General features: G+C 37.9%; 1 protein-coding gene across 6 annotated transcripts in view; it reads right to left on the bottom strand.

Annotated features, from left to right (window-relative positions):
* The window catches only part of KIDINS220 (kinase D interacting substrate 220), a gene marked incomplete at both ends in the record, with an annotated part of 74,152 nt that overhangs the window by 36,542 nt on the left and 9,677 nt on the right, over window positions 1–27,933 (bottom strand). For 3 of the 6 annotated variants that reach the window (XM_081997311.1, XM_081997313.1, XM_081997315.1), the window contains 18 exons: window positions 690–852; window positions 5,186–5,330; window positions 6,305–6,393; window positions 6,562–6,805; window positions 7,449–7,589; window positions 8,083–8,372; window positions 11,167–11,318; window positions 12,280–12,445; window positions 12,800–12,979; window positions 13,998–14,162; window positions 14,749–14,926; window positions 19,316–19,414; window positions 20,161–20,259; window positions 22,755–22,853; window positions 24,937–25,134; window positions 26,033–26,131; window positions 26,601–26,702; window positions 27,563–27,661. In XM_081997311.1, coding sequence (XP_081853437.1) covers window positions 690–852; window positions 5,186–5,330; window positions 6,305–6,393; window positions 6,562–6,805; window positions 7,449–7,589; window positions 8,083–8,372; window positions 11,167–11,318; window positions 12,280–12,445; window positions 12,800–12,979; window positions 13,998–14,162; window positions 14,749–14,926; window positions 19,316–19,414; window positions 20,161–20,259; window positions 22,755–22,853; window positions 24,937–25,134; window positions 26,033–26,131; window positions 26,601–26,702; window positions 27,563–27,661 — 2,708 coding nt within the window. The remainder of the gene's footprint in view (window positions 1–689; window positions 853–5,185; window positions 5,331–6,304; window positions 6,394–6,561; window positions 6,806–7,448; window positions 7,590–8,082; window positions 8,373–11,166; window positions 11,319–12,279; window positions 12,446–12,799; window positions 12,980–13,997; window positions 14,163–14,748; window positions 14,927–19,315; window positions 19,415–20,160; window positions 20,260–22,754; window positions 22,854–24,936; window positions 25,135–26,032; window positions 26,132–26,600; window positions 26,703–27,562; window positions 27,662–27,933) is intronic. The other 3 variants (XM_081997312.1, XM_081997314.1, XM_081997316.1) reach the window with 1 other exon arrangement.

Raw genomic sequence — 27,933 nt, 5'->3', positions numbered from 1 at the left:
CCTTCTTTCCTCTTGCTGACTTTCATTCTCAGATTCCACTTTTTTCCTATAGGCCCAACTCCCAGTCACATTCTTTTTCTTCCATTCCTCCCGCTGTCATCAGATCACTTGCCACAATCCACAAATCCTTTTTTAAAAGCAGCCAGGTTCTGGGGAGACATGTTCACTCACAACACAGGGACTGTTTGCTCTCAGTCGCAATACCAAGGCAGCTCTGTTGGACAGCAACTTGCAGCAGCAATGGTCATGCTTCACTTTCATATTCCTTAACTGCAGCACAAGGCACTGCCATAGCCATAACCAAACCTTCAGAGATCTTTACCAGTAAATGCAGTTTTTGGAGAGCTTAGTTCAGATTTCTAACTAGGGAAAAAAAACCCCAGCTTCTAGCTTGGCCAAGGTAGAGATGAAAATTATATCAAGAGACAGAAGCACAGCTAGCTATCTGTGAAAGAATTCCAGTGTAAGTCTCCGTGTTTTTAATACAAAGCACACATTCGTACGTGGTGTATTAAATAGCAAAGAAAGTAATTTAGAAGTTTCCAAAAGTTAACCGAAGACAGTAAGATTGTTTGAATTTTAGATTACAACTCGCTAGCTGTTTGAAAGCCATGTTATTCTAATAATCATTAATAATGACCACTATTTTAACCACTGAAAGTGCATACCATTACCAGAATAACACCTACCTCTCATAGATGGTTTTTAAAGTCAGCTGATCTGGAACACCTTCAGTCTCTTCGAGATGCAGGATGAGCCACGATGTTCTATATGGCCATTGCTCTGTAAGATTGATCCAACTAGCCAGTCTATCCCAGTTGAATGTGATCTGATTAGCTCTCAACAAACGACCTAGTAAAACAGGGAAGGAGGGAAGAAACACGGGGGATTTTTTTCCCTTTTGAAATATATCATTTTTTTTTCCTCAAAGTAACAGCTACCTAAGTCCTTGAATCTAATCTGTGAACTATTATATTTTTGGCTCAGTAAGTTCAAAATCATCTCAACCTGCATCTAAAAACATCATTTGATAACCTAACAAAAATTCATGCAAACACTGGTCAGAACACGAGACTCTCCAAAACTGTCAACTTCGGCCCCAGGTTAAACACTAATTACTATTATCCTGTTACAGGTGAACCTTAAGTTACTTTAACAAAACTCAATAGAGAATTTCACACAGCATTAGTTTCTCAATCTAAACACAAAAATCATGCTAATACTGTGTCCTGGCATATGAAATACAGTCAGAACAAGTTAAGCATGCAATTGCTATCTTCAATAGCCAATAAAGTAAAATGAAAAACAGTCTTTTGTTTATAGCTTTAGTTAATAAGGCAAGGTATGAGTTACAAATAAAGTTAATTTTAAACAACAGAAAAAGTTAATGCTACAGTTTATGCATTTCCAGTTTTAGCAAGTTTGCTAGAATCACATTATTAGTATTGGTGACAACGTGCAACTTGCAGCCTGAAGGCTCTGCTCATGAAGCTGTTCATGGAATCATCATATATGACCACAGATTATAGTATGGTAAAAGTGTTCTTGCAGGGTTTGCTTGTTTTTACAACTAACAGTTTGTGATTTTGTTATACTTTCACATCTGCACCATAATTTGCCAAAACCAGCCATTTCATGCTACAAAGTGTAATGATAGTGCTAAAAGACTGCACATGTATTTAAAAGATTAGCTCAGAATTTTAGGTCTGTTGTCACATATGAATGATCACTAAAAAAGGGAAAAAGGAGGGGAAAATGGGGAAAATGACATATCAACACTCTTCTATTAATTACACCTGCATTCAGTTAATGGAATAGAAAATAAGTCACAGGTTATTTTACTTAATTTAGAACAGCATTTACATTTAATTATTCATAACCTGCGTGAATGTAAATCAGGACAATCCAAACTATGCAAGCACTGGGAAATAGAACTTGAGAGACAGCCAACCCCTCTGTGTTACCCAGGTTGGCTCGAGAGAGAGCTGAACCTCAGCTCAGGTATACAACTGTGTCCTTGTATCATACTTCCTAGTGAGATGATCACCTTGGCACTGTACCAGACCTGAACCAGTTCCATCTGCTTGTGACATGCTGGAAATAAGTAATCCCAAATGCAACATTAAAAGCTGGACAGTGGATGCAGCACTGATACTAGCACTATAGCACGTTTCTGCAACCAAATCGAGCAACAGGAATCAGTTCAGTTTTGGCCTGTATTACTACTCTGTGCATCTCCTGATAAAGCAAACACCCTAAGTGAGACCTGAGAGGGTTGCAGCAGGTTTCTTAGCTCCAGCTACATGTTGTGCAGTAGAGACTGGCTGATTTCTAAACTGCACCCAGTGTAGGCAATATGGCTACAATGACCCGACACAGAACTTAATGCCAAATTTGTTGAATTCATCCTTGATATGCCCGCAGGCAACTGTAGTATTTCTGTATCTGTGAAAGTCTTCCTCCTAAAATTCTCCCTCTCAAGTGATCCAACTCTCATTAGAAAATTAAGATGATTTTTTACTTAAGCATTAAATGTTGTTGTAGAAAGACATAGGTCATATTTCTAGAAATGACAAAGGTCATTTAATGTAATCTTTTATTGCTAGTATTATTGGTAGAATTGTACTGTAGTCTTCCTAGCAATCAAATTTTATTAGACTTCCTGAAATCAGAAATTTTAGAGATTCTATTTTCATTGTCATAACCCAGAGCTTGTGATAATTTGATTAATGTTGGAATAACTAAAAAACAAGCGCAGAACTCTTCTCCTTCAAAGCACAGTAATATTCAATTTGATCTCCATTTGTACAGTGTAGTACTACTTGTCGTTTAGTGTCTAATGTCATTTCATTAGAAAAAAGACTTTCATTTATCATGAAAACCAAGAACTCCGATTAAAAGAATTGAAGCAGCATAAAAACCAAGTAATTGATTTTATTCAGGGGAAGAGTTCTACAGCACAGGAGGTGTAGGATTAATATCATCTTTCAAGACCCTCCTTAAAGTGTAACGTAGGATGCTGTAACTAGGATCAATTTGTTAGGGAAGAGCTCCAAGTTGCACCGCTTCTTCTTAAAGACACCACTGATACCTAATAGGTCAATAGGAAAGCTACAATTACATGCAAGACTAGATATAAAGAAAGGAAACAAAACGGAAGCAGAAATATCTGTATAGTAAGCACAACATATTTTTCAACTAGCTATTTCAAATTCTAAAAGCACTATTTGTCCTTTCCTAAATTCAGCTGTAGGTAGAAGAACAATTGTTTACTGTCTCTTCAATCATTACGGTACTCATTTTTTTATAAGCCAGTAACCTTACTTACCAGTGGCAAGAAGTTCTCCTGAATTAACCTTCCTATTCGCATCCTATCTTATCTAATGAACCTAACTTAATATACTAAATATGCATGCTAAATAGTACTTTAATTTTTAATTAAATATTTTTAGCATTAAAATATTTTTAAGCATTAAGAACAATACATTTGACATATCTGTGAATCCCTTACATTTTGCAGTTAAGTCACAGAATCACAGAATCACTAGGTTGGAAAGGACCTTCAAGATCATCAAGTCCAACCATTAATCCAGTGCCACCATGTCCCCTAAACCATGTCCTGAAGTGCCACATCCACACGTTTTTTGAACACTTCCAGAGATGGTGACTCCACCACCTCCCTGGGCAGCCTGTTCCAATGCCTGACCACTCTCTCGGTGAAGAAGTTTTTCCTAATATCCAGTCAAAACCTCCCCTGGCACAACTTGAGGCCATTTCCTCTTGTTCTATCACTCGTGACTTGGGAGAAGAGGCCAACACCCTCGTCGCCACAACCCCCTTTCAGGTAGTTGTAGAGAGCAATAAGGTCTCCTCTCAGCCTCCTCTTCTCCAGACTAAACAACCCCAGTTCCCTCAGCCACTCCTCATAAGACTTGTGCTCCAGACCCCTCACCAGCTTCGTTGCCCTTCTCTGGACACTCTCCAGCACCTCAACATCCTTCTTGTAGTGAGGGGCCCAAAACTGAACACAGTATTCAAGCTGCAGCCTCACCAGTGCCGAGTACAGGGGCACAATCACTTCCCTACTCCTGCTGGCCACGCTATTCCTGATACAGGCCAGGATGCTGTTGGCCTTCTTGGCCACCTGGGCACACTGCCGGCTCATGTTCAGCCGGCTGTCAACCAGCACCCCCACGAACCTTTCCGCCGGGCTGCTCTCCAGCCACTCCTCCCCAAGCCTGTAGCGTTGCATGGGGTTGTTGTGACCCAAGTGCAGGACCCTGCACTTGGCCTTATTAAACCTCATACAGGTGGCCTCAGCCCATTGATCCAGCCTGTCCAGATCCCTCTGCAGAGCCCTCCTACCCTCCAGCAGATCAACACTCCCACCCAACTTGGTGTCATCTGCAAACTTACTGAGGGAGCACTCGATTCCCTCATCCAGATCATCTATAAAGATATTGAACAAGTCCTAGAAACTGTTAATATTATTTGCTTCACAGAATCACAGAACGACTGAGGTTGGAAGGGACTTCTGGAGGTCATCTAGACCAACTCCTCCCTGCTTAAGGGAATATATATTATCATTCCCCATTCACTTACTACATGAAACATGATTTTATTAGACTTCTGTAAGTCCTTTTCCAGTTGTTTCCAGTTTTTAAACCTCAAAGATACCAATGAGTTGATCGCGTTTTGTTGAAGGAAAACAGGTCATAAAATGCTTTCATCAGCCCCAGACAACCATTTAGGGAAAAAGGACGCCAAATATCCATAGCAAAAACGTAAAGGATACATACCAGGTTTTGCCTCACAGTTTACCTTTTAAGATCCCAGCACTATGAACTTTGTTCACATTAAAGTATCATAAAATTGAATAAAGTATTTTAATATCCCACTTCAAAATTAAAAAATAAAAAACTTCCTAAAAATGTAGACTAGAATCATTTGCCTCCCAAATGAAGTCAATGAAACAACAAACAAACAGTATTTAATTTTTTAAAATTCTACATATAATAGTTTTATATTTTTTGCTTGCACTCTAGAAGAGTTGTCTTCAGAAGGATTTTCAAAACCAACACATGGACTGACTGGTAAATTTAGTTCACACACTAAAAAGTCTGAGTGTAACTACAAGCGACCAAAACACAATACTGGCTACTGTACACAAACGTGTCACACTTACCTGTCACTGAAACAATATTTAGCAATCTTCTCATGGTCTGAGGACTGATATCACTGAACCAATCCTCTGTAACCAACAGCTTGGTCAAATCAAAAGACATTTGGCGGGTAATGGTACGTTGCATCTGTCTTCTTCGGTAAGTATCCTGATAATGACACAAAAAAGCAAGGAATACTGATTAATATAGAAAGCTTTTATGTATTTGAAATACTTCAGTTTTATGTGATTATAAAGTTAGAATCTTTGTGAATATATGTCTGTGAGGTTGACATGAAATACCGTATTTACCAGAATTTAATTCTGATTTATCTGTGTAACCGTTGAACATGATTTCTGTAAAGCCAAGAACTGGTAAGAGTTACACATTTTACTTCCATGCTAATTCTGAGAGGGCATAATAGTGACACAGTAAGATATTTTGTAAAAACGTTACTAATTTCAGCATTGCCATCATCATTTCCTACTGTCTCTACAAAAAGTTAATGCCATCCATTTACTAATTATATTTTAAAATTAAAGTGAACATCAGGTTCCTCTGCTGCAAAACTCCCCAGGCCTCTACCTACGGCAGCTCAAAAACCTCAAAATCCTCAGACTCTGTGTTGCTTGTCACTACTTCCTAGATACCTTTTATTCAACCACTTCCCGATTTTACATAAATATGGGAAAACAGAACAGAAAAAGCAGTAAAGAAAGTATGGTGGACATGTTGCAGTAAGAGTCTAGTACTATAATATTCTAAATGCCTTGATTTGCACAATTACTGCCCTTTGTTGCAACATCCTGTGAGCAAATGATATCCAGCTTATACATAAAAATCCAAAATATACATAGATCATCGCTACTACCAGTATGCTGTATCATCTCAGCATTCACAGAGACCGAAATTTAAGTATTTGTGAGAAGAACTTTCGTGAGCAAGCAAACTTTTCCCTCTTTGATAGAGCATCAGTCTACTGATTTAAGAATGTACTTTTCCTACCTGGATCATTTATACTAATTTCATAACAATGGTTTGATAAGTCTTCCAAGCTCACATCATTAAAAAATGTGAAAGAAAAAAGAAAATAACAGGGGAAAAAAGGTATTATCAGTATTTAGTCTAAAAATCTTTCTCACCCGCCTATTGAGAGCAGTTTTGCTACCGAGCTTGGTCATGTCTCCAAGACTGTTCTGAGAAACTCTCCTGTCAACCTCTTCATGCAATCCTATGGAAAGGAAAACAAAAGGCATTCATTTTCCTTATTCATATACATTTAACTCATCTATAAAACAGCACTAATGATCTACCAATTATTAAAATAGTTTGTTCCAAAAAACAGATTTTTGGAACAATGGTTTTGTAACTTTTGTATTATCCTCCTGCATAACCTTACCTGCATTATCTGTATAAGGAATATCCCCATTTGTTGTTGAAGCTACCATCAGTTTTTTTGCATTACTAAGCCCTCGGCTATTCAGAAAAACGGGCAAGTGGACTATGTTTCGCATGTAATCATGTCCATTTATGTTTGAATCACGTAGAACACTGTTGAGATTCTGGTTAATAGCCTTTATAATAATGTGTGGGTCACTTGCAAAAATAGCAATAAATGGGCCTTTTGAAAACAAGACTCGCACCTGTAAAAAGTAAACAGTATACCTTGTTAATAATAATAGTAACTGTGGAACATTTGAATGTCTGACTCAACATTTTATATTCATTCTGTTAGAGTGATAAACTTGAGAGGACAAGAGACGTATAGAGGTATCATTTTCTTCGGTATGAGAAAACTAATGTTAGGAACTTATCCACAATTAAAAATAAGCATCCTTGACAAATTAGCAGTAGTAGTTACAGTGGAAGTCATCACCAAGAAGGTATCATGCAGTAATGTCCTAGGCCCCCCAAATATTTAGCATTTAAGTACTTTTCATCTGAAGCACTTCAGAAGTAAGTATGAAAAACTCTCCAAACATTGTAAGTTTGTTTCAACAGGATATTAATTTTCAATAATTTACATCTGATTATTTCAAAACTTTTCACAAGTATTAACATGTAGAGTCCTACTGGGATTTAATTTTCAACTTTTAAAACCCACTGTTCTTAGTATTAGTTATGCCCCTATCTGCAAATGTTAAAAAGACTACAACACACAGAATCTTTATACATGTCTTCTTTCTACAGAAATAATTTCTACAGAAATACAGAAATCTACATAATAACTGTAGTATCTGAGCTCATCTATGGAAAATATAATCTTTATAAAATGACCCAACTCACAGTATCAAGCATCTGTAAAACTTTGTCTTGTTCACAAGCATCCAACCCATCAATAATTACAACAAGCCTTGTCTGGTGCTGCGTGAAGCTATCAATGGTTTTTGCCATTTTGGCCATCAGTTCCACTTCACATTTCAAAACCTATAAAAATGAAAAGCAAAGAAGGAAAAGACGTCTCTAAAATACTTAAAACTCCCAGAATGCATATAATTCCTTTTGCAGATTGATACTTGTACCAAAAATACTTCTGTAAGATTACAAAAATAAACACTTATAAATACCTAAAGTGAAAGTCCTAAAATGTACAATCATCAAAAATGATCTAAAATAATTGTTCTAAATGATCAGTATTTAGTAAAAGCTTGTTTTCCTAGTACCTTCCTCCCAGCAAAAATAAAATTAGAAACCGAAAACTTAATCCAAATTTAACATTCCTGGTTGAGCAGACAGATCTTGTACACTAAGCAAAATCACCACTGGAACAGAAGCGTTTTCTTCAGCAAAAACGCACCAAGGCTCTTTCTAATGTTGCGAGACTTGGCCTGATTAAATAAATGGCACCCCATCGTAAGAAGGCTATGGGTTTGGGGTTTTGTTTCAATTCTTTTATTGGTAAATTCATATAAACGCTTACCTTCATGAACCCCTCGCTTTTCAACTTGTGAAGCTTGGAAGCAGCATTGTGAAGACGTTTTCTTTGCGAATTCAAAACTGAATCCATCACTTGCCACCACGTGCGGCAATTCAAGATAAAGGCCAAACCAACAACACAGGTAACTGATATAAGAATAACGTTCACTGTCACGTTGGCCGATTCTACATTAAAAATCGCCAGCAGGGCAATTGCAGAAACAACGCAAGACAATATGAACAAGAAAATCACAAAAGATGGGAGACAGCAAGTTTTCTTCCATTTCTTTTTACCTAGGAAACAAGTATTTGCTCTTAAAATGAATGTAAAATGAGGTGAGTACAAAATCTATTAACTTGCATACTTCTCAAAAAACACTAACTTGCTCAAAAGGTTACTGCAGTGTTACCATCCAGTCACAAACGTGTGAAAAAAATCATCTAAATTTGCCAAAATTCTTGGACATTATGATGCTGAAATATTCCTTTAATCCTCAGTTTATTTCAATTGTTTCAAGAAATCCACAGTGGATGGAAATGATCTTTATTAAACAGATTTCATATCAGTGGTATCATCCCTCTTGTGACATCTCTCAGTAAAATGTATTTATGCAAGTAAAACCTAGGAAAACAGCGTGGTAACTACTCGGTTTTAAACAGAAACATGGTACTTACGTAATCTAATAGTGCTATTGGAGAACTAAATAAAAATTGCAAGCTACAATCTGAGACTCTCCTTTCTTGCATGCTAAAGCACAGACAAACAAGGGAGGACTGTAGTATGTACAGTTTAGACAGATCACAAGGGCCTCAGAAGAGAATACAGACCTCCTGACTTCAGTTGTATTGATAGAGACTTGGAAATATTGTGGTTACAGGTTAGTACAGCTAAAGCAATAGTAGTATTATATCAAAGAAATATATTTTTTCCTAAGTAGCAGCCTCTGTCTTTAGGATCTGTATACATCTAGTGGTGTACACATGTAAAAGATTCACATCTTCTGTACAAAGTTGTTGATAACAAAGAACAGAACATAGGAATAATCTGATGCAAAATTATTATACCTAAAAATCAATATTTGAATTGGAATGGAAAAATCAAATTTTAAAAATGCTACGTGGAAAGAAAATCCAAGGTTTATACACAGCCCATGTACCATATTCTAGACTAGGCTATGAGCTGGAAAGGTCTTTCACATTACTGACATATGTGACAAATAGGATTATGATGCAGAATAAAGCAACAGAAATGCATAATGACAGGATTGAGGGGCAAGAAGAGAAGAATAACAGCTCAATTATAATTACATTCAGTTCTAGACATTTGAAGTAGGGACATAAGCTTCCTCTAGCTAGAAAAAAACAGAACTGGATTCGGGAGAGACTTAGGAATCATCAACAATGAAATGGCAATTGAATAGGTTTGCCTGTGAGTTTACAGACTAACAAAAATGAAAGATACAGGAGACTAAAAAGAAGCCTATATGGTATTTCTACCAACATCTAAACACAAGAAACATATGACCCTAGACCTATGAACATCTGGAGACAGGGAGATGTGCAAGACCATCAAATAGATTAAATAAATAAATAAGAGAATTAGGAAAAGCACAGGAAGGCAACAGAGCCAAGGAATACAAGAGAAATGTAAGATTACAAATTAATCACAGAATCACAGAATCACTAGGTTGGAAAGGACCTTTAAGATCATCAAGTCCAACAATTAATCCAGAACCACCATGTCCCCTAAACCATGTCCTGAAGCGCCACATCCACACGTTTTTTGAACACTTCCAGAGATGGTGACTCCACCACCTCCCTGGGCAGCCTGTTCCAATGCCTGACCACCCTCTCAGTGAAGAAATTTTTCCTAATATCCAATCTAAACCTCCCCTGGCGCAACTTGAGGCCATTTCCTCTCGTCCTATCACTAGTTACTTGGGAGAAGAGACCAACACCCTCATCGCCACAACCCCCTTTCAGGTAGTTGTAGAGAGCAATAAGGTCTCCCCTCAGCCTCCTCTTCTCCAGACTAAACAACCCCAGTTCCCTCAGCCTCTCCTCCTAAGACTTGTGCTCCAGAAATTAAGGGGAAAGCATGATTAGTGCAAATAATCACAAGAAGCCATTCTCAAGTCAATTTTGGGAGAAATCACAGCATCATGAAAGCTGTTTCATTGAGGTTAAGGAGAACTGCAGAATGTCTAATATGGAAATAAGGGTGAAAAACTTCACATACCACTTTTATAGAGAACATTCAGTGAATTTGAGAAATAACAATGAAGAGTAAGTTGTGTTCAGCACATAGCAGGTTTTTTTCCACCCTCTGCAAGACAGGAGTCTAAACATCTCGCTTTGTGAGAGGAGACAGCATCTAACAGATTTCTCAACTTGTGGTCAAGGTCAAAATTAAATGAGAAGTTACTGACTGAAACTGAACTCAAAGTAGAAATAAGCCCTCTATGAATTGAAATTTACCCTCAAGAACTCCCTTTCTTCACAATATCATACTCAGTTCTGTGTGTTTTTTTCACAAATCTACAGATGGAACAGAAGAAAAAAGTTTGTTCCATTTGGATCAAGTAGGAATATTTCATCCCATCTTACCAGCACCGATCACAGCAATTTATGGCTTTGGACCAACATGTTCTACACATGTATTATTTCCAAGATTAAGTAGTGGTCACTCACAAAAGCTCTGAATAAACATCTAATAGACTAAACATAAACCTCTCTTAGCAATACACAAAAGCATACTTTTCCCTTTATCCAACTTGGACACGATTACTTAATTGCTATGGAAAAATATCATGCTGCATCTAAAAGGATGTAATATAAATACACGTTTCCATTGACACTCCTGAAAACTGTACTTCACAGAAGATATTCCTTTATGATACTAATAAAAATCAAGATGAGCAAAGAAAACAGGTAATTTTTCTCTCCAAAACAAAGAGTTTCCTCTTCTGCATGTATTTCTGCATGGCTACAACAGTTTCTAAAAAGAGCTTATAATGTGAAAAACAGAACTCCTGATAACGGTGCATTGAAATGGAATAATCAGAAATGTCATTCAGGTAATAAAAACCTTGTGTATCTTCTGTCTTGAAAACTCGAAATAGCCTTGTTGCTAAGAAACCAAATTCCCTTTCACAGGCATCAGAGAGGGTAGCAATCATCTCAGCCAATGAAGTTTCTCCACCTACACTGGACAGTCTATTGTAGTCCGTAAACAAAAATCTGAAAGAAAAAACGTGTATTTTGTATACTTTACAAAGCTTTAAATATTTTTTGGCAACCAAAACAAAAATCTTCCTGCATCTCTGCAGCTGAAAGTTTCTTCAAGTAGCACAAAATGTAAAATACTTAAATACTTATCTTTTTTTAAACTCTACATGGAATTTAAACTCTACATATCCTGTTATCAACCTCTTTTTTGCCCCACTTCCTATTCTAAAACTTGATTTCTTAAAAAGATAAAAACAATCACATCACTAACCGCACCTCAGATGGCAGTAAAAACAGAAAAATATCTTTATGATGCCAAAACATAGTATTGATTAGTATTTCTAAAATTGCATTGAGGAAACACAGTATTGACGAGTATTTTAAAAATTGCATTTTGAGCTATTTTAAAATATTTTTAAAAAAATACAGAAGAATAAGGTCACATAAAAGCACCATGGGGCTAAAATGCAAGTCTCTAAACAATAGGGGTAAAGAAAACTGCAATACACATGGCATAAACTTTCTTGCTTTCTGGTAAACTACAAGCTTTGAGCAGTCTGATGCTCTACTTACAGGGGGCAGGGAGAGAACAAGACAACCAAAAAACCCCAAAAATGACCTTAACAGAAGTAATGAGTGAAACAAGCATTAAACGTAACACACAGTAAGCTATACCAGAAAACTAAATTCTTATTTTGTCTTACAAATTTTTATTACTATGATAGTCAAAATCCCTAATACTAAAAAGCAGTAACTTTCACTGACTGTGGCAGAGAGCTTTTCTTGAAAACACTATCATCTTCTTCACACTGAAAAATTTAACTCCATGATCTTCTAGGGCTACCATTTTTCAAACAAGAAACTCAACATTTTTTCATAGGGAGATTAACATGCACATTAATACGCACAGTTTGAAAAGTATCAGAGTGAACCCGAGTTATTCATTCAGGAGTAAATAAATGAAATAACTAACCTGACAGGTAAAGCTTTAGTGGTTTGCTCTGGTAATTCTGGTGGGTTCACAAACATGAGTTTGAGAAGTAACTCTAAATATCCAATATGTCTTGCCAACCTTGCACTTAACACCCAGGCCCAGTTCCAGCTCTCACCTTCTCTTCGACCACCAAAGTAAATTACAGCTAAAAAATTAAAATAGATGTTACAGCTATATTTTAGTCAATGCTCACAACTGAAAGAACCATGAAGTTTGAACAGGTGAGGCATGGAGGTGAATGAGAATTTTTAACAGTTATGGCTAAAAATGAGAATGGCAAGAGTAGCATAATGAAGTTAATATACAAAATTCTTCTTTGTTTTCAAGAATTTCCTATCACAAATTACATGAAAAACAGACGGAAAGGGTCCAAAGAGGTCCTATTTTCTATGAAAACATTTAGTATTTTTTTCTGAATCACAAAGCATGTCTACAAAACAATACTGAATTCCAAAACCAGATAAAAACCTTCACAAACTTCAAATATAAGACGACTTACTAAAGAAAATGTAGAGAACTGCTAATAAGCTGAGTGACACTGCTATTCCAAGCTTTGCATCCACTGTGAAAGCAAGCAATAAACCCAGACCTCCGCACAGCAAAAGCGTGAGGAATACAATAAGCCAGGAAAACTGAAACAGAGGTTCAATCTGCTGTCCTGCAAAAGTCTTCATTTCATCTAGAAGAAAAGACAAAGGCCAGTTAACATGTTAAATTATTCTAGAACGGAAAGCAAAAAAGGTATTATAATGATCCTCATCTTTGAAAAGAAACACTTTTTCACTTGACTGTATAACTTTTCCCTATTATTGATCCAAAAAAGACAACGAAGCTTGATTTCTTCAAACATACTGGAAAAGTGTTTTAAAAACATAAGAGCTCACCAACAATAAATATCACAGTCAAAACTGCACACCTCTTTTTGTTTATGACATGAGGCATAAGGTGAACACAGGGAATGCAGAGACCCCATTCTGACTAGTGCAGCTTTTAAAAACATAGAAATCACAGAAAGAAAGAAATCACAGAAAGTAAGAAACATCAGGATAGGTAAAAGTATTTTGAATTATACTGAAACATCTCAGAAAACATCCTTTGTTAGAAAAAGCTAAAACTGTAAATAAGATGCCTGTTTCCACTGTGAAAAATATGGAGTCTCTTCACATACTGCATTTGCTTTCCTATGTCATTTAAGAAAGTTAAAAAAGCTCAAAGTAAATAAGGGGAAAGGGGAAGAAAACTAGGCACAGGGAAAATGCACTACAGACAAAAAAAAAACCCTAATAGCCTAGAATCTGTTCTTACACTTTAAAAAAGAAGAAAGAAAAAAAAAAGATGACATGTAGGAGGCACAATTATACTGCAGCAAAAGAGGGCTGAACCTGATTTGACACACAAACACCCCCAGCAAGGCATATTTCAGCAGCCATATTTTCAGAAGTAGCTAAACAGCAGATTCACTGCTGCAGGAAACCCACAATAGACAGCAACACTTAAAAAGATTGTCTTGACATTGTATAAATGAACAAAGCAACCTACGGATGAACAGATCATGCAAAAGTTTAAATCCTCTCGTTACAGAAACAGAGACTGGATACACTATACGGACTAACAGATGTCGCAAAAACTAGTAATTCCCATGTGATGCTTTTCATAGGTGGATTTGAACCTTGAGAAAAGGCTAAATCAAATATTACCTTCCAGTTTCTTGAGCAGGAAAGATTTTCCACTTCCCCATTGTGCATATAAGCCTACACAGATAGGTGGCTGCATGGTTGGTTCGCTCAGAATATCAGCCAAAGCACTGCTGTACAGGTCGTAACCCAGCATGTCACCATCAGATTCCGTGGGAGACAAGTGTCCTGTAACACAGTATTCATGTTACAGAACTGCTTTAAGAAATCTTTTGAATATGACAATTTTCATACGTAAAATCATGAAGGTTCAGCTGTATTTGTACACTTATTCCTCCCATTTAATAGTTGTTATTATTGGTACATTCTTGTTCAAAGGTAAATCATCCACAGAAATATTAGGTAATTATCAAAACTGCTACAGCTTACCACAAGACTCAAAATCCAAAATCACAGCAAGTCAAAGAAAATAATTCCTACAATAAGCAAGATCTAAGTAAAAACAGTCAACAAAAGTTGCACAGTATCCAATGTCAAAGGGTAAAGGCCAAAACTAAAAGGTATGTTTGACCTTTGCTAGTATTTCAGAATGATAAATTTTTTGCCAACTTTTCTTTTTAAAGCTTTCCCATTAGTCACAACATTAAAAAACCTAAACAGTTACCACTTTTCAGTACAGAATTGAATAAACTGGATTTTCAATATACAAGTAATTAAAAAACAATATGAGTTTATTCAATTAATCATTCATGTTATTAAAAAAAGCTCAGTTTTCATCAGACTAAGTTTAGATCTGAGAAAAACATATACTTACTGGCTCCAAATATCTGTGTTAAAATACTTTTCTGGTGGCTACAATCAATATTATAAGGTGTTTCTCCTGTTTTGTTGGGTCTATAAAGCAATCTACCATCTTTTGGATTTCTTAACAGTAACTCAGCAAGCTTACGGCTTCTTCCACGAATGGCAATATGAAGAGGAGTATCTCCTTTCTGCAATTAAGTGACAAAATAGTAATATCTAACATGAATTCCAAAGATTATAAACAGACCGTATATTGCACATCATTGGAGATGCACCATTTACTTAAAATACATCTTAAGGTATTCTCAACAGCATTAACACTTAGAGCAAGTGTCTTTTCCCCCCAAAGAGCATTACAAAAGTTTCAGAAAACACATGTGAAAAGGCAGTTCTTATAATGCTAAATCTAAGGCACTACCTTCTTTCTTGAACATTTATTTTCAGGTTCATGAAAGCTGTAGTCTCTATTTAGAAACAAGTGACTACTAGCAAATTCAGGGACTTGTTTGGAACAAGAGATACTCCTTGTTAAAATTATTTCAACATCGGCTCAGAATGCTCCAAAAAGGTTTCTGGTAAAAGTTTCCTTATTACATCAATTCAACATTATACTTATTTGCCCTAAGTACAATACTAAAAGGCTAAAAAAAGTATCAAGAAAATATTCCTGTATTTAAAGGGTTCATCATCAAAGCAGGTAACGAATAAGAGAACAGAAACAAACCATTGGGTTTGCCATTGGCATCTCTTAGTTTAATGGCTATTAATCAAAAACAAACATCAGTGACAAATAACAACCCTGCTCTATACTCTTTTTCAAGTGTATTAAGAATTAGTATTCTTATCTGTGAAATTTTTATTCCTGACCTGGAATTTTTTTCTTTTAGTGTTACTGAAAGCACTCTAATACAAACAAAAAATCAAAATATTAACGGTGAGAATAAACTTACATTTAAGTATTCTGATCTATGAAATTATTAAGCATACAAGAAGCTCTCTTCCTGTTTTAGCCTTGACAGCTCACTACAAAATTCTGCTGCAAAACCCCATCCATGGGGTTGCCTAGGGTGAGTCAGTCAGCCCCATGCATTACGACTACCTCTGTTAAGAAAAAAAGGAGGGTAATTGTCGTAGGTGATTCCCTTCTGAGGGGAACAGAGGGTCCAGTATGCCGACCAGACCCAACCCACAGGGAAGTCTGCTGCCTCCCTGGGGCCCAGGTGAGATATGTCACCAGGAAACTCCCTGGTCTGGTACAGCACACCGACTACTACCCACTGTTGGTTATGCAGGTTGTCAGCGACAAGGTTGCACAAAGAAGTCTAAAAGCAATTAAAAGGGACTTCAGAGCGCTGGGGCGACTGATCAATGGAGCAGGAGCACAGGTAGTGTTTTCGTCAATCCCTTCAGTGGCAGGGAAGAACACCGAAAGGAACAGGAAACACACCTGGTTAACACATGGCTCAGAGGCTGGTGCCATCGGCAGAATTTTGGGTTTGTTGACCATGAGGCAGTTTACACAACACCAGGCCTGCTGGCAGCAGATGGAGTGCAACTATCCCCAAGGGAGAAAAGGATTCTTGCTTATGAGTTGGCGGGCCTCATGGAGAGGGCTTTAAGCTAGATTCGAAGGAGGAAAAGGACAAAACCAGGCTCACTAGAGACGAGCCTAGGGATGGCATGCCAGACTTGGGGGCGAAACCGATAGCCCAGCTCAAGTGCATCTACACCAATGCACGCAGCATGGGCACCAAACAGGAGGAGCTGGAAGCCATTGTGCAGCAGGACAGCTATGACTTAGTTGCCATCACAGAAACATGGTGGGATGACTCGCATGCCTGGAGTGCTGCAATAGATGGCTATAAGCTCTTCAGAAAGGATAGGCAAGGAAGGAGAGGTGGTGGGGTGGCTCTGTATGTTAGGGAGTGTTTTGATTGTACAGACCTCAACGACTGTGATGACAAAGTGAAGTGCTTATGGGTAAGGATGAGGGGGAAAGCAAACAAGGCAGATATCCTGCAGGGTTCTGTTATAGACCACCCAACCAGGATGAAGCAGCAGACAAAGCATTCTATAAGCGACTGGCAGAAATCTCACAATCACTAGCCCCTGTTCTTGTAGGGGACTTCAACTTACCAGACATCTGCTGGAAATACAACACAGCAGAGAGGAAATAGTCTAGGAAGTTCCTGGAGTGTGTGGAGGATAATTTCCTGACACAGCTGGTAAGTGAGCCTATCAGGGGAGGTACCTCACTTGACCTGCTGTTTACGAACAGAAGGACTGGTGGGAGATGTGGTGGTCAGAGGCTGCCTTGGGCTTAGTGATGATGAAATGACAGAATTCTCAGTTCTTGGTGAAGTAAGGAGAGGGGTCAGCAAAACCACTACCACGGACTTCCGGAGGGCAGACTTTGGCCTGTTCAGGTCACTGGTTGAAAGAGTCCCTTGGGACATAGTCCTGAACAGCAAATGGGTCCAGGAAGGCTGGACAGTCTTCACAAAGGAAATCTTAAAGGCGCAGGACCAGGCAGTCCCCTTGTACTGTAAGATGAGCTGGCAGGGAAGACGACTGGCCTGGCTGAACAGGGAGCTTTTGCTCAGACTCCGGGAAAAGAGGAGAGTTTATCACCTCTGGAAGAAGGGGAAGGCAATTCAAGAAGAGTACAAGGATCTTGTTAGGTCATACAGAAACAAAATTAGAAAGGCAAAAGCCCAGCTAGAACTCAGTCTGGCCACAGTCATAAGGGATAACAAAAAATGATTTTACAAATATATTAACAACAAAAAGAGAGGCAAGGAGAATCTCCATCCTTTATTGGATGCCAGGGGAACACTGTCACCAAGGATGAGGACAAGGCTGAGGTACTTAATGCCTTCTTCGCCTCAGTCTTTAATAGCCAGATGAGGTATCCTCAGGGTATTCAGCCCCCTGAGCCCTAAGACAGGGATGGAGAGCACAAAAACTCCCCATGATCCAGCAGGAAGCACTTAATGACCTGCTATGCCACCTGGACACCCACAAGTCTATGAGGCCAGACAGGATCCACCCAAGAGTACTGAGGGAGCTGGCAGAAGAGCTTGCCAAGCCACTTTCCATCATTTATCAACAGTCCTGGTTAACAGAGGAGGTCCCAGAAGACTGCAGGCTTGCCATTGTGACACCCATCTACAAGAAGGGCTGGAAGGAGAATCCCAGGAACCACAGGCCTGTCAGCCTGACCTTGGCACCGGGGAAGATTATGAAGAGGTTCATCTTGAAGGTGCTCACAGGGCACGTGCAGGACAACCAAGGGATCAGGCCCAGCCAGCAAGGGTTCATGAAAGGGAGGTCCTGCTTGACTAACCTGATCTCCTTCTATGACCAGGTGACCCGCCTAGTGGATGAGGGGAAGGCTGTGGATGTTGTCTACCTGGAATTTAGTAAAGCCTTTGACACTATCTCTCACGCATTCTCCTGGAGAAACTAGCAGCTCATGGCTTAGACAGGTGTATTCTTCACTGGATAAAGAACTGGCTGGATGGCGAGCCCAGAGAGTTGTGGTGAACGGAGTTAAATCTAGTTGGCGGCCGTCACAAGTGGTGTTCCCTAGGGCTCAGTTTTGGGGCTGGTCTTGTTCAATATCTTTATTGATGACCTGGATGAGGGGATTGAGTGCTCCCTCAGTAAGTTTGCAGATGACACCAAGTTGGGTGGGAGTGTTGATCTGCTGGAGGGTAGGAGGGCTCTGCAGAGGGATCTGGACAGGCTGGATCGATGGGCTGAGGTCAACTGTATGAGGTTTAATAAGGCCAAGTGCAGGGTCCTGCACTTGGGTCACAACAACCCCATGCAACGCTACAGGCTTGGGGAGGAGTGGCTGGAGAGCTGCCTGGCAGAAAAGGACCTGAGGGTGCTGGTTGAAAGCCGGCTGAGCATGAGCCGGCAGTGTGCCCAGGTGGCCAAGAAGGCCAACAGCGTCCTGGCCTGTATCAGAACTAGCGTGGCCAGCAGGAGTAGGGAAGTGATTGTACCCTGTACTCGGCACTGGTGAGGCTGCACCTCAAACACTGTGTTCAGTTTTGGGCCCCTCACTACAAGAAGGACATTGAGGTGCTTTGGACATGCTCCAGAAGGGCAACGAAGCTGTGAGGGCTCTGGATAACAAGGTTCATGAAGAGTGGCTGAGGGAACTGAGGTTGTTCAGTCTGAGGAAGAGGAGTCTGAGAGGAGACGTCATCACTCGCTACAACTACCTGAAAGGGGGGTGTGGTGAGGTGGGTGTTGGTCTCTTCTCCCAAGTAACTAGCAATAGAACAAGACGAAATGGCCTCAAGTTGCGCCAGGGGAGGTTTTGACTGGATATTAGGAAAAATTTCTTTACTGAGAGAGAGGTCAAACATTGGAACAGGCTGCGCAGGAAGGTGGTGGAGTCACTATCACCGGAGGCGTTCAAAAAACAGGACACAGTTTAGTGGCATGGTGGTATTGGGTTGACAGTTGGACTTGATGATTTTAAAGGTCTTTTCCAATGTTATTGATTCTGTGATTCTGTAAAATGATTAAATATACTACAGAAAACAAAGAATACTCTTTACCTTGTCTACAGCAGAGACCTTAGCTCCTTTGTCCAAAAGAAGCTCTACTATTTCAATGTTTCTCATCTTGGTTGCCTTTATAAGTGGTGTTTCTCCATCCTAAAAGAGAAAAGTAGGCATAATAAGCAAATTTTCATTTCTGTTTAAGTAACAATACGTTACTGCACAGGTTCTTGAAAAAGTATCACAGACCCTTTATTCTAGATTGATTAGAATCACAGAACAAAATACAAGTGCAAAATATATTTCTGTTAATAACAGTGCCAAACAGAGAAAGAGAAGGTTCAGATATAATGCAAAGTATTTTGAGAAGAGACCCGGGGAAAAGGTAATTCACTGCTGTACATACTACTTGCTCTATTTTTTTTTTTTTTTTTTATTCCTGCACATGCAATAAATGGAGGTCTGAAATTTCAAGCTTAGCAATATCAGAAGCCTCTTCCCTCACTCTCCCGTAGAACTCACTCTCTACTCCTTATTGCTGGTCATGTCAATGTTGCTGAGGTAGAATACTCACGCGTTCCCTACTACTAAATTTTAGTAGTAGGTGATGCTTACCAACAAAAGGGACATTACTATTTCTGAAAGTAAATTTTGTGTTTCAGGAAAAAAAGAAGTCTGAGGGTTTTTTTTAGTGGGGTTTTTTGGCAGCATTTGTTGTTTTGTTGTGGTGGCTATTTTGTTTTGTTTGTTGTTGTTGTGGGGGTTTTTTTTCCCCCCTTTATATTTTTGTTTGTTTTTACAGTATCCACATTTCAGAAAAGCTGAATTTGGTATTTTGATCTTAACATCACATACAGATGTTAAACAAAGCAAATTATATCAACTAAAATTATAATAATTACCTTCGTACATGTTTCAGTATCAGGGTTGCATTGCAAGATATCCCTCACCATTGTAGCATTTCCTTTCTCAACTGCCCAATACAAAGCAGTTTTATTATCCTGGAAAAAAGAGAGTATTAAATGTTAACAGTACTTTCATTCAGTTGGATTAATTTAAAATACTGTACATAAAATACAGCCGCTATATTGAACACAGCACATAACACAGCAAATTTTAGCACCATTCAGGGCAAAGGGAAATGCTACCAAATTTAATCTGTACACCAATAGAACTTAGAAGGGGTGGAAATCTGGCTATAGAATACAAATCTGTTTTAAAAACCTGTGCAAAATTTTTTAACAGCTGCGGCAATCCAAGCAGATTCAACCTGTCTTGAAACAGCTTCCAAAACTATACAGGGGTATTCAGTTCTAACTCAAGTATGTATGTTCTCTAATGAAACAACACACTGTTGACTTCGTAACACCTATTATGTAATAGTCATGTTTCTCTGCTGCTTTAAAAAAAAATTTTTAATTCTCTCCTATTAGAACATGGAGGTACTAATCACTTCCAGGCCTTTGAAAAAAAGTTCCATTTTCTTCTCAACTTTACAGCACAGCCTAATAAAAATGTTGTACTGGGGAACTGGTTGGCTGCCCTAAAAACAGGCCATGTAAGCTGGAAAGCTATAGAAGTAGATGGACATGAAAGTCAACACAAAGTACCAGAATGCACATCAGCTATATACTGTATCACTGAAACAGGGTGAATGGTTGAAAGTTGCAAATCTGCTTGTGTCATCTTTTTTTTCTCCAGTGATCTGTGCTATCTCAGGAAGTCACCATGTCTGCAATCTTTTTGTAGCCTAGTAACTGCAGCATGACTCTGATGCACACTTGTGTAGATACTTTTAAGAAAAGCCTCTGAACACACATCTCCTTCTAAGCAGAAATGTCAAAGTCTCCCTTGCAGACTTCTCCCTTGCTTGCTTCTTTCATTTGCAGCTCCTCCTTTCCCACTCGTGGTCTTCACAGAAAACTGAGTTTAAAGCCTTTCTCACCAGTTTAACAAGCCCGGTCTCTAAGATTTTCTTCCTTTCTGGTCACCCGGGTTTCACATACCCTGTCCTTCAGTCAGGTGGCTTCCAACAAGATACCAGCCTGAGGAAGCTGACTCCTCGCCAGCAGTATCACCTGCACAGCCAGGCACTGCTCTGCCAGATGCACACAGCTGGGCATTTCCCCCTTACTAGAAAGGCTGAGAAGAACACCACCTGAGCCCTCCACTACCCCAACACTTGCTCCTAGAGCCCTATAGTCACATTTTATCTGCTCAAGGTCTCCTCTGACTAGTGTCCATATGAATGAATGAGCAGCAAGGAACACAGTTGCTGGAAGGCTGGACAAGACCCAGCAATCTTTCTGGAACATCACAGATTTCGGCAGGCAGCAAGTCTCCCCAGAACAGTTCTGGCTGGCAGACAGGTGCTGCGGTGCCGAACAGCAGGGGAGCTGCTAAACAGGAGTGCTCATCACTCATTTTGATACTGCTGGTCCTAATCTGAAGATCTGAAGCACACAGCCACAACATTGCTTTGATGGCACTCACTCCTGCTGTGTCAACAAGGCCACAAAAGTATTCCCTAGATTAATCACTGCCAGAAGTCACAAGCTTCCCCGCCCCTGAAGAGGCTGGATCCTCTCACTGTTTCTGTATTGCCTTGGTCATATCATGATGTTGAAAAGCCCCAGATTTTCAGATCCATGTCAGCAAGAAGCCGAGACACACAATTCCAGGTTTCAAATGGCAGGTTAGGGGAAGAGATCCAAACACTACTCTTTCTCCAAACTGAAAGCTTCTTGGCTTCTCAAAGAGGCTCTACATCAATAGCACGCACTGAATCTTTGCAGCTCTCAGTGCCTAGTTAGTTTTGTGTTCAAACTTGGCAGAACATATGTGCCTGCAAGTGAAGCGATTTGAATAGCTTCAAGCAAAAGAAAGCAAGTTGAATGTAACAATAAAAACAAGTGCCACGCTGAGTAAGAGAGCTTTTGGTAGAAGAATAAAAACAATACCTTAATCAAAGGACAAGACAGACAGATGGGGTAGGTAGAAAACATGGAAAATCGCCAACAACACCGCTTAACGTGAGAAAGGAAGTTAAGAGACAAGAACCAACCAGGCATAGTGATAGGACTGCACTGACAACAGATATAATTTAAAGTGTATTGTATTTTAATATATTGATATTTAAAACATTAAGTATTAAAATAGGAATATTAAAGTTTTTTTGAAGTATTCAGTTATTTTAAACCTGTCCAGTAGTGCGGATGAAATAAGTTCAATTTACATCTTTTGTTTTTCAACTGTTGTACAAATTAATTGAAAAAAAATGCTGCTTAGCAAGTCATTACAACTACATATGTCTTATATCTTAAAAGCCGCATAGCAACATGATGTATTTTTAATGTTTAATGAGAATCTGAGTTTCCTACAGAGTAGACTGAACAAGTTTTTAAAGACCAGTTTTCAGAAACATGGTATAATTGTTTCATATTCAAATTCACCTCCTATTTAAGAACTACTCTAACATTTACATTGTTGTACTTACCTGACCTCTGATATCTATATCAGCATATTTATGGAGCAGGGCCCTCACAATTTCAACATGACCTCCTCTAACAGCCCCAATCAGCACTGTGTCACCACTCTAGAAAAATTGTGAAAGTATATTGAAGATTAATTAATACTATTTAGCAAAAAGAAATGCACCACAGAATGAATTATAGCCTCAAAAATATACACTATGCCTGTTTACATTAAGAAATCTGCACTCATTTTAAAGAACGATACAAAAAAATAGTTCTAGCTCTGCAAAAAACAGGTATATAAAAGAAAAAATTCTGGACTCAATTTTTTCTATTTTTTTGCAAACACATGCGGTATTATACATTTATGGCAAAACAAACACCTCAAAAATAGGTCCAACTTAAACCAGTAGCCTAAAAAATAACAGCACAAATTATGAATATGAAAAAAATCCAGCTGTCCTCTACGTTCATAGGAAGACCAACCACTCACAGGAATAACCTCTTTACAATCAGACAAGTAATTACTCACAGTAATAACCTCTTTACAATCAGACAAGAATGTTGGCTGTCTCCTTTAGATGTTTCACAGCTGACAAAAGATCTTCAAGAATTTTAAAGAATTTTATCCCTTTTTTTGTGCAGATTTGACTGCTATCCTGCTTACATACACTATGCTGTTACAAAGAAAAGAAGCAAAAGGCCGATTTTATCTCAAATTGATCAAAAGAAAAATGTTATTTTACTGTGGTAAATACATAAAACAAAATTATAATTCGGCTTAAGGCTTCTGATTATAACACTTAAGGATATGTCAGAATTTCAGAAAATGAAACCTTGAAACTACCTAATAGTTCTTTTATCATGAAACAGGAAAAATAAATAAAAGTATAATTAAATCTGAGGCGTGGAATTCAGCTAGAAAGCTCAGGAGTAGTAGATCCCCATCAGTCGCCATCAGTACATACCTGGCTGCAAACCAAGAAATTTTCCTTATCAAAACCTACTCTAGCATCTGAAACTAAGACTATTCATTGTTTGATGTATTTTTGGAATACAGTCAGCTGTACTGAAAGCTGTAACTTATCCTTCCTAAAAGCACAGGAATGCAGACAGTTGTAGAAATCCGTTACAGAAGAGGTGGGAAGGCAGATTGCAACGTATTTTCTTAAATATTTAAGATTTTGCTTTGATATGTGCCCGAGATAAAATTTGTTGCCACATGCAACACTGCAGCTCAGTATATAGCCATCTAAAAGATATACTAAGCTGACACTTGAAATACACAAAAACGCATCCAAAAATCCTTTTAAAATTATGTGCCAAGTATTAGGAGGCTTTCTTCTCTTCTCTGCAACCCCAAGCAATGTAATTAGGGATTGGGAATTACAATCCAAAAATGTATATTAGTCCCAAAATGGTATTACTGCTCTGAACTAAAACAGTGACCTTGACAGAGGCACTTAATTTTAGGTATCTAACCACCTATAGCCCCAAGGGTGCAGTGCTTGGCCTGCCTCTGACACTTCAGAAAAACCTGACTGTCAAGAGGACACTGCAGACACACCGAAGCACCTATATGAGCAACCACGTAAATCCCTGAGCTGCTAGCAAGCAGATTCACACGCTGGTCACTGCCCAGACTGAACGATGCAATCGCAGCTCAGGTACGCACCGCATCTTTCAACAGTTACATTTACATGTCTTAACCCAGAGCTGGTCTTCCTCTAATACATGCAAGTTTCCTAGTAAAAAGTTTAACTGTAAAAGATAAAGGTAGACACTGAATGAAATATATTCTTTCTTATAACATCCATTGCTTTACAATTTTAACAGCACTACCACATGTATTAACACACAAAAACCCCACCCCAAACCTGAAAGTTTGCTTAGTATTAGCCTTATGTTACAGATACAACAAATATACAACCATAAATCATTTCCATGCCCTATGGAAACTCACAATTCAAGAATCTCAAGAATCTCAAAAAGAATTTTATTATATCTATGCTTTACCTTCACACAGCAACATTTGCCATGACATACTTGTAAAATAGCAATACATAAAAATACCCCTAGGTGGCAGAAAAATTAGAAAGCCAGAAAAATCATGTACCCACAAATTTGCATACATTGGTATTTCAATATGTATTATTGTTATTATTACATATATATAAACCAGAATTATGATGAAAATTTACTCACTCTATCAGGAATGTTCACGTAAGTTCCAGCATCAAGAAGATCCTGCACAATTTCAGTATGTCCCTCCTTTGATGCAATCATCAAAGCTGTATTCCCATCTTTATCTGTTAAGTTTACATTTGGGTTCCTTTTCAGTATTTCTTTTACTGAGTCAGTATAGCCACCCTTCACTGCTACAATAAGTGCAGTCATAGAATTCTTTAAACAAAAACAGATTTTATTGTACAGTGAATATAAAAATCATCATTATACCAGTAGTTTAAATAACAAAAGAACACTCACTGACATGACTTTCTTAACCATCCAAATGTTTTACGTTTTGAAGTGCACTTTGCTATGCTTTTTTTAAAAAAAAACACTCAGTAATATAGTAGAAAACACTTCAAATGCAAACAGTAAAGCTGAGATCAGTTTATTCTAACTCCTGAATGCCATACACACGGTAAAATAATTTTCTTGTGTTATGGGAACACAGAATACTCAGAGCACCCATGCCTGCCAATACTGCTCACAAGGAGTTTTTTTGAAGAACTTCAGAAATAATCATATGAATACCAAAAAGTTGTCCTAATTTTCCACTTAACATTCACTGATTTTTTTTTACAAGCATTTGAAGTGTCTTATACAGTAAGAAATAAAATCTGTTTCATTTAAAAAACAATATGCAGCTGAAAAGGTCTAAAAAATTTCCAACTTCTGAAAAGGCACAACAGTCATTATTATTTTCAAAAGATGCTTTGTGTTTGATTTACTTTTCAAATTGCACTGAGGAATAAGTTGTTTGATGTATCAGGCTTGGGTACAGAATTAATTCTATTAACACAGAATAGTGTTAACCTGCAGAGAACAATAATCTAAATTCACTTCTGTTCATTAAAATTTACACTTTACGTAACAGTGTGTCAACTATCAATACAACTCCCTAGTTACATAATATTTTTATTAAAAGGCACAAAGAAGTTTAAATAATCCTCACGTAGTTTGCAAATAGCTGGAAAGTAACATACTCCAACATCAATGTTTAATCTTGTTTCATGTATTTCTTGGTATTTGTATAAAAAAGGACACACAGATCTACATACGAACAGTTACTTACAGCTCCTTCTTGATCAACATCAGCTCCCATCTGCAACAAGTATTTCACACACTCCAAATGACCTTTCCTTGCTGCCCAAACCAGTGGGGTGGTTCCATACTGCAAAAACCATTTATAACATTTTATCATATTGCTCCCTGTCTTTAGTATCCCCCACAATCTAGTATTCATCCTATGCTATACTGCTTTAGTTTTTTACAAAGATGTAATTTGGTCTTGTGAATTAACACAAGCATTTGAAAAGCCATTTTAAGTTTTTCTTTGTAGATGATAGCTATAAGAATTATTTTCCTATGCAACCTAGAAGAGCAAGGTTTATAATAGCTTAGAAAACAGAAATATGCTCCACTGAAATAAATGTTCACAATCATCTTCAGCATATTATGGAAAAACCTCTTGCATGTATAATGACTTACTCTAGCACACTAATTCCAATCTCACAGGCAAAATATAACAGCAGGCATTTTTCCAATAAAACTCATAGATTTTCACTTTTTTAAAACAACTTACTTTTGCAAGAAATGTATCAAGCATTAAAGAAATTAAGTATTATATAAATATAGCTTACTTTGTCAGAGCAGTTCACTTTAGCTCCATATTGCAGTAAGAGATGTACTATATCCGAGTGGCCCCGTCCTGCTGCCCAAATAATTGGATAAACACTGTATTGCTTAGGAAAAAAAAAACAAACCAAAAAACCTCATATGAAATAAAATCAGTCTTAATTATCTTTCATGAACAATATTGATCACAATGCTCCAAGAAACAATAAACCCACAGAAGAAGGAATACACAAAAATAAATCTAACTACATATCAATAACTATTGCCTAGTACATTGTCTAGATGATATCTAGGAAGATTTCTACTGTTTTGAATCAATTTTGTAAGTAATCAGGACTACAAATCAATCATATCATGCATGCAGAAGCTGCATATGCAAACCAGATGAAATGGATGATCAGAAAGGTAAGTTACTAGTGTTGTTCTTTGATTGTTCACTGTTGCGTCAAAGACCACAAAACTGACAGTCTAAACAAATTGTTCATTCAAGTTTCAACATGCCTGTACTTTTATAGAAAAAGCTTACAAAATGAAATAAATCTCTTCTTCAATTGTGTCTCACATGTATGGTACATATTTATATAACCTAGCCCATTTTGTAACTATTATGAAACAATTATTGTTTCTACATTGCATGTATTAGTTACTCCATTAACATCTACAGATGCAGAAAAATTACAGTTGTTATACAAGTAGCATTAGATATACTACTTATCTTTTACTATTTCCTCTCCTGCTAATTTAAATCTTAAAAAGAGCTATACACTCATTTGCTTTAATTAAAGAAGATCTAAATTAATCAAAGAAACAGTGGCCGTCATACAAGTTATTAAAGCAATCCCTTTATAAAGATAGTCATTAATGTTATATGGCAAAAAAATGCAAAATGTTTACTCAAGATAAGATGAGTCTACAAGTCAGGACTTTAAACATTTGGGAGAAGGGGGTGTTTAAGACTAAAACTTACCATTCCTGTGATGTTTGGATTTGCTCCTTTCTCAAGCAGCAGTTTAGCTACTTCGGTACGGCCTTTATATGATGCCCACATAAGGGCAGTCCATCCCCCCTGGCAAGCACAATTCAAAGAAATATAAAAACTGAAAAGTATCTTTAGAAACCTAATTAGTGACTTTTATTTCATTCTGTATTTGTCCTAAGACTGTTTCGCAAGCCCAAAACATAGTAAGGATTGACTACACAACCTTGTAATCCTACTTATGTAGGGTAAATAATAAGCACACATATGAAAGCACTAATTTCCCGCCGTATGCAAAACTTGGGAGAATATAGTATCCTGAATTTGCTGTAAACACTCAATTCAGACTTCAAGTGCATACA

This window comes from Phaethon aethereus, assembly GCF_964289735.1.
Source record: "Phaethon aethereus genome assembly, chromosome: 3".
Classification (NCBI taxonomy): domain Eukaryota; kingdom Metazoa; phylum Chordata; class Aves; order Phaethontiformes; family Phaethontidae; genus Phaethon; species Phaethon aethereus.
The sequence above is the reverse complement of the archived record's forward strand: the minus strand, read 5'-3'. Positions and strand labels throughout refer to the sequence as shown.